Consider the following 12,829-nt stretch of genomic DNA (forward strand, 5'->3'; position numbering starts at 1 on the left):
ACATCTGTTCGTGTCCATACTCCTGAATCCTCTGCCAATCAGCACTCCAGCCTCCCTCGTGTCATTCCACTCCTTCCCCTCTCTAACAGACTAACCTATCACCATCATGTGTCACCACCTAGTTGGCTGGTTTAGGAGAAGTGGCAGGAGTAAAGCTTGGGGTGAGGTCCTTTAGGCTCGCGTGTTTGAGGAGCTCCACCATTCTCTCTGGATTGGGTTTGAATTATCAGGGGAAGGAATAAGAAGACCCTCTTTTGTCTCTCTGTGTAAACATTGATTTCCCATCCTTCCTATCCCATTATTGCTGGTGGACTCAGTTGGGTTCAGCAACAAAGATATTTGGAGTTTTCATACCTGGGGTATATTTTTAGACTGGTGGTGGGCTGTGTACATGACTGAGGTGATTTAATAAAGGGTTGCTGTGGATGTTTGTGGGATCTATGAACTTGTTGCTAAAACTTGCAACTATTGGCCCCTCTGCCAGCCAAGGGCTTGAAAGTTTTTGGACCCTACATGAGGAATATTTGATGTGAGCATCTGAACACGTGCACCCTCCTCAATGACCTAGTCTTCTGTTAGTGGAATATAGACAATGAAGACTACACCTTGAGATCCTATGTCAGCTAATACACATAACAAAGATCTTTCTGGATGGAGTCAATAAGACTCTACTGTGCCAAATGTTGGGAAACCTGTTGGTTCCGTGTCACATTGCACTGTGTTCTAGCGCTCACCTACCTCCTCATTAGGACAGTTTGTCTCCATGGCAATGAGATGGCAATGAAACATTAATTTCTCCTTAAACAAATTTTCCTTTATGCTATTAATTACCTGCAACACTCACACCTGTTCTGGAGGAAACACATTGTTCTCCACGATATGCGCATATCACTTTATAAACGTCCTCCTCTGCTTCCTTGTAAGGCCATAAACCTTAAAACGATGGTCACGTGTTCAGCTGGCCACACATATGTGTGTGAAACAGCATTTCATATTCTGCAGAGACCCCTGGGGGTGGCACATGCTGTATTCTGTCTTATAATGCGGGAGTGATTTTATCTATCCATTGAAGTTGAGGGGAGTCGTAAGAGCTTCGGAGATCCCATATGTGTCTCCACAAGAATGTGCGGTAAGTATTGGTATTTGAGGGTGACTAAAGCAGCATGTTCCTCTTCAGGGGATGATGTTCTCCAGTTGAACATGAAATGCTCCATATTTGTATGGATCGACCAGGGTTGTCCCAAAGGGTCCTGGAACCTCCGTCCAGTTTCTCCAGCTGGGGAGGATGATGATGTGAATGGTCATCTAGAACCAGGCCACATGACCGTAGAAGAATTGCTTTTACTATGTCACCAAGACCAGAGGTGAACCTCGAACCATCCCTGTGTAAGGCATTGTCGGGAATTACGTTGTGTTGCTTTTCTCCACAAGGTGACAATATCGGTGGATGGAATTCTGACCACAACCGGTTATACCCAGGAGGATTACACCATGCTGGGATCTGATGACTTCTTTTATGTAGGGGGGAGTCCCAGTACTGCCGACCTACCAGGCTCCCCTGTCAGCAACAACTTCATGGGCTGTTTAAAAGAGGTAGGTGATCTTCTCAAGTCTTGTGACCAGCCCCATGTCTTGTTGGTTTGAATTGAAGTCAATAATTTTAAGTACGTAGGCCCAATAGAGTTACCCATAATTTCCGTGTATCTGTCTATATTAAATCTCAATCACTGGTGATATTGGGGCAGGGTGCATACATTAGGATAGAATCAGTCACTGGTTACATTGAGGTACATTGAGGTGCACGGTCAGTATATCAGGGCAGTCTCAGTCATTGTTGGTATAGAACCAGTACATCGGGATAGTCTTAGTCATTAGGAATATTGGGGAGCAATATCAGTACATGGGGATAGTCTCAGCCATATAGGGTATCGGGGAACAGCATCGGTACATCGGGACAGTCTCAGCCATTGGGAGTATGGGGGTACAGCGTCAGTACATCGGTATTGTCTCAGCCATTGGAGGTATTGGGGTACAGCGTTCTTACATCGGGATAGTCTGTCATTAGGAATGTCGGGGTACAGCGTCAGCACATCGGGATAGTCTCAGCCATTGGAGGTATTGGGGTACAGCGTCGGTACATGGGGATAGTCTGGATCATCGGGATAGTCTGTCATTGGGAGTATCGGGGTATATCGTTAGTACATCGGGATAGTCTCAGCCATTGGAGGTATTGGGGTACAGCGTTAGTACATCAGGATAGTCTCAGCCATTGGAGGTATTGGGGTACAGCGTTAGTACATCGGGATAGTCTCAGCCATTGGGAGTATCGGGGTACAGCGTCAGTACTTCGGTATTGTCTCAGCCATTGGAGGTATTGGGGTACAGCGTCGGTACATGGGGATAGTCTGGATCATCGGGATAGTCTGTCATTGGGAGTATCGGGGTATAGCGTTAGTACATCTGGATAATCTCAGTCATTGGAGGTATTGGGGTACAGCGTTAGTACATTGGGATAATCTCAGTCATTGGAGGTATTGGGGTACAGCGTTAGTACATCGGGATAGTCTCAGCCATTGGAGGTATTGGGGTACAGCGTTAGTACATCGGGATAATCTCAGTCATTGGAGGTATTGGGGTACAGCGTTAGTACATCGGGATAGTCTCAGCCATTGGGAGTATCGGGGTACAACGTCAGTACATCGGTATTGTCTCAGCCATTGGAGGTATTGGGGTACAGCGTTAGTACATCGGGATAATCTCAGCCATTGGAGGTATTGGGGTACAGCGTTAGTACATCGGGATAGTCTCAGCCATTGGGAGTATCGGGGTACAACGTCAGTACATCGGTATTGTCTCAGCCATTGGAGGTATTGGGGTACAGCGTTAGTACATCGGGATAGTCTCAGTCATTGGAGGTATTGGGGTACAGCGTTAGTACATCGGGATAATCTCAGCCATTGGAGGTATTGGGGTACAGCGTTAGTACATCGGGATAGTCTCAGCCATTGGGAGTATCGGGGTACAGCGTCAGTACTTCGGTATTGTCTCAGCCATTGGAGGTATTGGGGTACAGCGTTAGTACATCGGGATAGTCTCAGTCATTGGAAGTATTGGGGTACAGCGTTAGTACATCAGGATAGTCTCAGCCATTGGAGGTATTGGGGTACAGCGTTAGTACTTCGGTATTGTCTCAGCCATTGGAGGTATTGGGGTACAGCGTTAGTACATCGGGATAGTCTCAGTCATTGGAAGTATTGGGGTACAGCGTCAGTACATCGGTATTGTCTCAGCCATTGGAGGTATTGGGGTACAGCGTTAGTACATTGGGATAATCTCAGTCATTGGGAGTATCGGGGTACAACGTCAGTACATCGGGATAGTCTCAGTCATTGGAGGTATTGGGGTACAGCGTTAGTACATCGGGATAGTCTCAGTCATTGAAGCATTGTTGTATCAGCTGTAAAGAGACTAGCTTGAAATTTAGTATTACAGAGCTGGAATTGTACCGCTGGTTGTGGGTGATTTGGTCGCTGACCACGATGTACGTGGCTGTCCTATCCGACACTGTGCTGAGACACGTGTTGCATGTGAACATATGATTAATAGCTGTATGTGCCATAACTTTCTATTCCACCCGCCCCGAGCACCCGGCACATCTGCCTTCAGCAGCTATTTCAATCTGTTTTAATTTTGCTAATTGCAATACATTTATTTGGATTGCTGACACCTGCAGGGTTTAGAATAATGGGTATTTTTATGTGTTTTTGTTCTGTCTCGCGTTCCTCGTGTATTTACCCCGTTTACTCCTCACGTTCCTTTAAAGGAGAACTGTCATTTACAATATTTTTAGAAATCTGTGAAATATATTATTAGCGCTGCGATGTATTTACATGAAAAAGGTTTTCAAATGTGGATTATATTTATTGTTTTGTTCTAATTCTCTTTTTTTAGTATATTCCAAAGATGTAAGTTACAAGATTTTGGTAAATTTCATTCCACATAAAATATATTTAATTTAGAAGATGATCTTCCTCCATCTCGCTTCCTCACAAGACGGGCAGCCATTTTGTGCTCTGAAACCATATCCATGGAAACCTATGCGGAAGGACCCACCTGGCACCTCAGCAGTTCCATGTCAATGGATGGCTGTGTTTTTAAGGATGTCATTGCTTCCTGTTGAACTGTCAGGGCCCTGTTTTGTTAAATTTGATAATCAGCTCACAAAATGGCTGCCGCCGCTGTGTGCAGAATCTCTGTCTCATTATTCCTGTGTATTTCCCTGTTTGTATGTATAAAGTACAATTCTCACTCTGTTATTCTAATCTGGGCTCTATATGTTAGTATTTATTGAATGTGTTTTTAAAATAAAATATATGACCTATAACCGTGTTTAGTGAACATGTCCGACAGAAGGGCAATTTCCTGACCCTGGCCAGTGTGCATGGCTAATATGGTGACGTTACTGGTGGGGCCAGGCCCCGGGTCTTCTGTGAGCCCTGTACTGCCCCTAGTGGAGGGAAGCAGATAGCAGGACTCCAGGGGTAAATGTATCAAGGTTTGAAACAGTGGAGATGTCACCTATAGCCACCAATCAGATTCTAGCTGTCATTTATTTAGTACATTCTACAGAATGACAGCTAGAATCTGATTGGTTGCTATAGGCAACATCTCCACTGTTTCAAACCTGCAAATTAATAAATTTACCCCCTAGACAATCTATAGCAGACATGACACATCCACTCTAGAGACTATTGTACCGGTCTATTTGTGGGTCATAACTGCAGTTTCCTTTGATTTTCACACAGACCAGTCTCTGACCACACATCAATACATTAATCATTCATTTGTCAATGATTTACATCTGAATACAGCATAATAAATATTAACCTATACCTGGATGAGGTGGAGGCAGCCATTTTGTGAGATGCAGTCTATAACAAAGTTCCTCCTATCTCAGTGATGTCTCTGTTTCCTAGTGACTGGATAGGCTGCATTATCAGTGATGTCACTGTTTCCTAGTGACTGGATAGGCTGCATTATCAGTGATGTCACTGTTTCCTAGTGACCGGATATGCTGCACTCTCAGTGATGTCACTGGTTCCTAGTGATTGGATAGGTTGCACTCTCAGTGATGTCACTGGATCCTAGTGACTGGATAGGCTGCACTCTCAGTGATGTCACTGGATCCTAGTGACTGGATAGGCTGCATTCTCAGTGATGTCACTGGTTCCTAGTGACTGGATAGGCTGCATTCTCAGTGATGTCACTGGTTCCTAGTGATTGGATAGGTTGCACTCTCAGTGATGTCACTGGATAGGCTGCACTCTCAGTGATGTCACTAGTTCCTAGTGACTGGATAGGCTGCATTCTCAGTGATGTCACTGGTTCCTAGTGACTGGATAGGCTGCACTCTCAGTGATGTCACTGGTTCCTAGTGACTGGATAGGCTGCACTCTCAGTGATGTCACTGGTTCCTAGTGACTGGATAGACTGCACTTTCAGCACTTAGACAAGGAATAAGCTTGTTGGGGGTTTGTACTACATTGACTTTCATGCACCTTTCCTTCCCAGGTTTCCAACAAATCAAATAAATCTATAGAATACCTCACAGGGCTGGCGTTGTTCTATAAGGCTCTAATGGCTGAGAATATACTGTGAGCTCTGTCTGGCTCTTATTACATATTCTGCCTCTTAGACCTGTGTGATTATCCAGTAAATGTGTTGCTCTCTCTACCCCATACTATCACTGGCATACCCTACAGACTCTGTAAGATCAGCTGTGTCTGTTGTGTTTATCATGGGAGACTCCTTCTGGGATACTCTATTATGATGATATGTTTATATCAGACCCTAGGGATTGTTGCAATGAGTAATAACTAGATTATTGTTAAGCATGGAATATTTCCAGTCACAGTTTGCTGCTGAGCAAGAGCATCTCTGCACTATGAGCAGCGGAGTTCGGTGCACAACAGACTCCATATTACAGCTGCAGCCCCATGAAAAAAGTGGGTTTGTTTTTTCTTAATATAAATCACTGTGGCAGAGGCTGGCCGTTGTCTGTGGATCCCATTGCTGGCCCCACTCCTACGCTGACTGTATTAAATAGAACTGTGTAGATTGATCTTCAGAGGCTGGCTGTAAGTTGGGCTCCTGTAACAAGGTTCCTTGTTAGGGCCCTGCACAGTTCAGCGCTGGTTACCAGCTGCTCATGTTTCCTATAGTCCGGCCATTTCTTCAATCACTATTTGTGAAGAGGATATTTTGTGTAAGGTTTTATATCTCTTCTCCAGTTGTTTTTATCCCTCCTTTATATCGCAGGTTGTATATAAGAACAACGACATCCGCCTGGAGCTTTCACGCTTGGCAAGGATTGGAGACACCAAAATGAAGATCTACGGAGATGTGGTCTTCAAATGTGAGAACGTGGCCACTCTGGACCCCATCAGCTTTGAGAGCCCAGAGGCCTACATCAGTCTGCCCAAGTGGAACACCAAGCGGATGGGCTCCATTTCCTTCGATTTCCGCACCACGGAGCCCAATGGCCTCATCCTCTTCACCCACGGGAAGCCGCAGGATAGGAAGGACATCAGGAGCCAGAAGAACACCAAGGTGGACTTCTTTGCTGTGGAGCTGCTGGACGGGAACCTGTACCTTCTGCTGGACATGGGCTCAGGGACCATCAAGGTGAAAGCCACCAGCAAAAAAGCAAACGATGGGGAGTGGTGCCACGTAGATATCCAGCGTGACGGCAGATCAGGTGCGTGGATTGTTATTTCACTGTTTGTAGCAAGGAGTACAGTCTATATGTGTTCTTGTATATACCGCAGGTAGGTAGACTTCTACTGAAGACAACATTTATTCAGGTCTACAAATCAGAAATTAATAGTTGTCATAAGTATTAAGGCACTCAGCGTTTTATTAAGTCCTACCCCATAGAGCTTACAATCTAATTTGTATCACCAGCCATTTTTGTGCAAAATGAATTGAGTGACTATATCCAAAGACCTATACAGAGCCCAGCACCTCCCTGTCCTTCATTATCTGATCCCGCTCCTCCCTGTTACACAATAAAAATAGTGCAGGATCAGTGCTTGGTGGACGTCATGAGTGCATATAATTCTGTGTGAGTTTGTATGTATATGTATGTATGTATATGTATGTATGCATGTATGCTCTCATGGAGCCTGGCCTTACTGTCCCTCTCATAGAGCCTGACCTTTCTGCCCCTCCCATAGAGCCTGGCCTTACTGCCCCTCCCATAGAGCCTGGCCTTACTGCCCCTCCCATAGAGCCTGGCCTTACTGCCCCTCCCATAGAGCCTGGCCTTACTGCCCCTCCCATAGAGCCTGGCCTTACTGCCCGTCTCATAGAGCCTGGCCTTACTGCCCCTCTCATAGAGCCTGGCCTTACTGCCCCTCTCATAGAGCCTGGCCTTACTGCCCCTCTTGTGGAGCCTGGCCTTACTGCCCCTCTTGTGGAGCCTGGCCTTACTGCCCCTCTTGTGGAGCCTGGCCTTACTGCCCCTCTTGTGGAGCCTGGCCTTACTGCCCCTCTTGTGGAGCCTGGCCTTACTGTCCCTCTTGTGGAGCCTGGCCTTACTGCCCCTCTCATAGAGCCTGGCCTTACTGCCCCTCTTGTGGAGCCTGGCCTTACTGCCCCTCTCATAGAGCCTGGCCTTACTGCCCCTCTCATAGAGCCTGGCCTTACTGCCCCTCTCATAGAGCCTGGGCTTACTGCCCCTCCCATAGAGCCTGGCCTTACTGTCCCTCTTGTGGAGCCTAGCCTTACTGTCCCTCTCGTGGAGCCTGGCCTTACTGCCCCTCTCATAGAGCCTGGCCTTACTGCCCCTCTCATAGAGCCTGGCCTTACTGCCCCTCTCATTGAGCCTGGCCTTACTGCCCCTCTCATTGAGCCTGGCCTATCTGCCCCTCCCATAGAGCCTGGGCTTACTGCCCCTCCCATAGAGCCTTCCTTACTGCCCCTCCCATAGAGCCTGGCCTTACTGCCCCTCTCATAGAGCCTGGGCTTACTGCCCCTCCCATAGAGCCTGGGCTTACTGCCCCTCCCATAGAGCCTGGCCTTACTGCCCCTCTCATAGAGCCTGGCCTTACTGCCCCTCCCATAGAGCCTGGCCTTACTGCCCCTCCCATAGAGCCTGGCCTTACTGCCCCTCCCATAGAGCCTGGCCTTACTGTCCCTCTCAGTTTGATCAAACAGCGGAGAGACGAGCTCCGGATTCATACACTGTCCCTGTTGTATTAACCTTTATAATGAAAGCGCTCTTGACATTTAAGTTTTGTGGAGATTGCTCTCTCTTAGTCATTAAGATTGATTGAATTATCCCTTTACAACATGGATGTGTAAATACCCCAAAGAGGTTACAGATTATATATATAATTTATATATATTATAGAGCGGTACATAAATCGCCCTTCAGCGGCGTCCGCTATTTCAGATTTGTCCTAGATTAAACAACACTGTATAGTTTATTGGGGTCCTGCTAGACCGTTTTGGGTCACTATATTCTATACCCCTGAATTGTGTCCAAGATTTAATGTTCTTTTATAGCACAATGCTGGAGACCAGGACTGGGGGTGGGGGACAAGCCGCAGGATAACTTTCCTTTCCATCTCTCTGAATGGGGGGTCCTGAGAGGTCTATAGTGCTTGTTGTTCTGAGGTTCTGGCAGCGACGGAGATCCTGTAACCTGCAGCGCTTTCTACCCCACCAGTAACGATAAAAGCTGCAATTAAGTCATTAAGACTAATTGTACCAGAGAAATGTGGGTCGTTGGGAATATTAGAGAGCGTGGAGGGGTGGAAGTTGTATCTGGACCAGGACTATATTTAGGACAAACTTCTGGTCCAACAAAGCTAAATTACTAAACGTTTTCCGTGAAAGACTAAAAAATAAACAAGCAATAGCCAGTTGTAGGAAGGAGCCATTGTATAGGTTCTGTGCACACGCTAACCTCCAAACACATCATGTGCTCAACGTGTACACCACACCTACATCATGCTTGTGCTTGGTGATTCGCTCTGCAGATGGACCACTCATCCCTAATTCCTAGGTTCTGTTCCTGCAATCATTGCTGAGTGCATGAACAGGGTTCTGATGTCCTCTTCATCGTCCTCGCTGTCTAACCTTCATGGGAGGATCTACATACATACAGCGCACATGTGAGCGCGGCACACGAGCAGCCTCAGCGCACTGTGGACAGAATGTCGCCACATTAATCTGCGCTGAGTACTTAATACAGGGATGGGGCTGACAATAGACAGTTCAATCAGTTCAGTTCAATAGCAGAATAATTATCACTTATTGACTTATTTGTAATCCTAAAGTTGTCTGAATAGCTTAAAAGTGGGACCCTGTAAACTACAATGTACCATAGGGGCTATAATCTAACTATTTGCAGCACCGAACAAAAGCCCCTCTGCTCCAACCCTTATTTAAAATACTTTTGCTCTCCTGGTCTCTCTCATTTAATACCTGTCACATGCATTTGCTTTTAACATTGCTTTGAGCTCCTGCGTGCTTTCGTCCCAGGACCCAGGCAGGGTCTTGTCCCACGAGCGATGATCTTCTACTAACATTGTGGGGACAGATCATAGTGTATCCACGCTTGTGTGACAGCAGCTCAGTATACAGCAAGTACAGCATGTAGGTGCCGGGTTCCTGTCACACGAGCGGTGATCTTCTTGTCAGTGACATATCCAGAAGAAATGGAAATATACAACTCGGCCTGATGATATAACATTTTGTCTAAAAATCACAGAAGGGAACAAGAAGGCGGCTTTTTTATTATTCACTCATTGGACCTGATTTTGAGGGTATCGTCCACAAATTCACTCTGCACATGCCCAGAACCGGGAGGTATGTCCCTGAACGCAGCTCTGAACGGGGTGGGAAAGGGGCGTTTTGACGTATTTAAGTTACAGTTAGGGGGTGCCGAACCGAAGCGCATGCAGCATGTCCAGCTCGAGCTCTGAGCGCCTGAAAGTTACTTGTTTGCCGTAACTCTTGCTCCAGCTACAGGGCTGCTCTAAGTCTTGGTCAGGAGTGACGACAGTCTCGCATGCATGATATAACATGTGTCTGCAGTCACCAGCAACTGCAAAAATGTATTTTATGCTCAGTAAACATTAATCCTATATATATATATATATATATGTGTGTGTGAAGGATATTGTTGGTTTATTGGAAGTTTTATCAGTTTGATCAATTTCTCTATTTGTTTTTCACAGGAACCATCTCTGTGAACAGCAAACGCAGCCCATTCACTGCCAGCGGGGAGAGTGAGATCCTGGACTTAGAGGGTGACATGTATTTAGGAGGTCTTCCAGAGAACCGTGCCGGCCTCATCCTGCCCACTGAGCTGTGGACAGCCATGCTGAACTACGGCTACGTGGGGTGTATACGTGACCTGTTCATTGACGGGCGCAGTAAGAATATTCGGCAGCTGGCTGAGGCACAGAACGCGGCCGGGGTGAAATCCTCCTGTTCCCGGATGAGTGGCAAACAATGCGATAGTTACCCCTGTAAGAACAACGCTGCCTGCAGAGATGGCTGGAACCGCTTTGTGTGTGACTGCACTGGCACCGGGCACTGGGGCAGGACCTGTGAACGAGGTGAGTCCTTGCCCCAAGAGCTTATAATCCCATTTAAGCTGGAGAGAGTCACTGTTATCACTGGTGGTTGGGCTGTACTGTCCGAGTGAGTTCCGCTCTTAGAACCACATTGTGGCCAGGATCTTCTTGTCTAAGTCTAGAATGTGCAGATGGACACGGACGCTTCATATCACAGTATATAGAAATCTCTTGAACATGACTTGGGTTTATTAGACAGTTCTATAGTGTCTGATACATAAAACAGTTTAGCACAATACATAACGTCATCAGGAAGTGATATTACTTTTCTGTATTATGGGAGGATATATAATGTGTGAATATATCATAACACAAGTTGTTATGTGTGCATACATATTCATATGTATGTAGTATGTTATGGGATATATATATACATACACACACACACACACTTAAACATTGTATACAGTATGATCAGATGACGCGGTTGTGGTCAATGTCATTATTAGAGCTGTTGGTCGGGCCAGTGAGTCCTCATGGCTGGTGAGCCTATGGTGGTGATAGATGACTGTGTGACTTAGCGAATGTCTGAGCAGCCTCTGTCACACGTGAGAATTGAACTGAATCTTCGCTTCATGTGTCACATTACGTGAGGTGTTGACGGTCTCACTTTACAACCCCAAAATCTGTTTTGTATGTGTTTGTACATGTATGCGTAATAAGGGCATAAATCTTCTTGTAACCAATTCATCTGGTCCTGTATATTGTGTGAAATGCTGACGGTGTGGTACATATTGCGATTGTGTCCTTGCATGTACATGTATGTACAATACATGTGCTTAGTATGGTGTGAATGGAAGGCACTTATATTTTCTGATGTAATTATATGTAGGAAGACACATCTAGACAGATCCCCAACCTATACAGTCTATAGAGCCCACCGCATCTCTTTTCACATATGGAGAAGCCTTAGAGATGGAACATGAGCTGCTGCTTTCTATCCAGAGATAAAGGATATCTCACAGTACGTCAGAGGTAACGGCTGCTGGTGGTGTCTCAAACAGCTGAAACAAGACAATAAACAGATTTTCTAATAACATAAATCATAGACTTAAATTTGGATATTCCCTCCTGGCTGAATATCGATAAACGTTGCAATTGGAAAGGAGGTTCGGGAGCAGCTGTACATAGCTGTCCAAAGAGGTCATCACATAGCTGTCCACAGAGGTCATCACATAGCTGTCCAAAGAGGTCATCACATAGCTGTCCACTGTGGTCATCACATAGCTGTCCAAAGAGGTCATCACATAGCTGTCCACAGAGGTCATCACATAGCTGTCCAAAGAGGTCATCACATAGCTGTCCACAGAGGTCATCACATAGCTGTCCAAAGAGGTCATCACATAGCTGTCCACAGAGGTCATCGCATAGCTGTCCAAAGAGGTCATCACATAGCTGTCCAAAGAGGTCATCACATAGCTGTCCAAAGAGGTCATCGCATAGCTGTCCACAGAGGTCATCGCATATCTGTCCACAGAGGTCATCGCATAGCTGTCCACAGAGGTCATCGCATAGCTGTCCACAGAGGTCATCCCATAGCTGTCCAAAGAGGTCATCACATAGCTGTCCAAAGAGGTCATCACATAGCTGTCCAAAGAGGTCATCACATAGCTGTCCACAGAGGTCATCACATAGCTGTCCACAGAGGTCATCACATAGCTGTCCAAAGAGGTCATCACATAGCTGTCCACAGAGGTCATCACATAGCTGTCCAAAGAGGTCATCACATAGCTGTCCACAGAGGTCATCACATAGCTGTCCAAAGAGGTCATCACATAGCTGTCCACAGAGGTCATCACATAGCTGTCCACAGAGGTCATCACATAGCTGTCCAAAGAGCCTTCATACCCTGGCAGGTAACATCGTATTTGGACCAGGTACATTTTGCTGCTGTTAAGGCTGCTGACTAAACTCTTCACCTATTGCTGTTGGGCTGGGACTGTCCATTCTCTTTAAATTACTCAGTACACAAAATATAAACAATGTACATTGTACTGATCTTAATAGGAAGAGCGGATATTTAGAAATCAAGTAAAGTAATATGCAGTTTTCAGGTTAGGAGACGCAGTTAGTGAATTGGTCTCTAATTGGTTCTTTGTGATTTATGCCCTTAACCTCATTGGCTGCTGTAGTTGTCAATCAAATTGGGACACTGTAGTGAGGAATGGGTGGTACTCTGT

General features: G+C 46.0%; 1 protein-coding gene across 9 annotated transcripts in view; it reads left to right on the forward strand.

Moving 5' to 3' along the window:
* Positions 1-12,829, forward strand: part of NRXN3 (neurexin 3) — a 334,121-nt gene that overhangs the window by 96,021 nt on the left and 225,271 nt on the right. For all 9 annotated transcript variants that reach the window (XM_075192094.1, XM_075192097.1, XM_075192090.1 and 6 more), the window contains 3 exons: positions 1,432-1,593; positions 6,319-6,757; positions 10,248-10,631. In XM_075192094.1, the coding sequence (XP_075048195.1) occupies positions 1,432-1,593; positions 6,319-6,757; positions 10,248-10,631 (985 nt within the window). The remainder of the gene's footprint in view (positions 1-1,431; positions 1,594-6,318; positions 6,758-10,247; positions 10,632-12,829) is intronic.

Source organism: Mixophyes fleayi, chromosome 12 (genome assembly GCF_038048845.1).
Source record: "Mixophyes fleayi isolate aMixFle1 chromosome 12, aMixFle1.hap1, whole genome shotgun sequence".
Lineage (NCBI taxonomy): Eukaryota > Metazoa > Chordata > Amphibia > Anura > Limnodynastidae > Mixophyes > Mixophyes fleayi.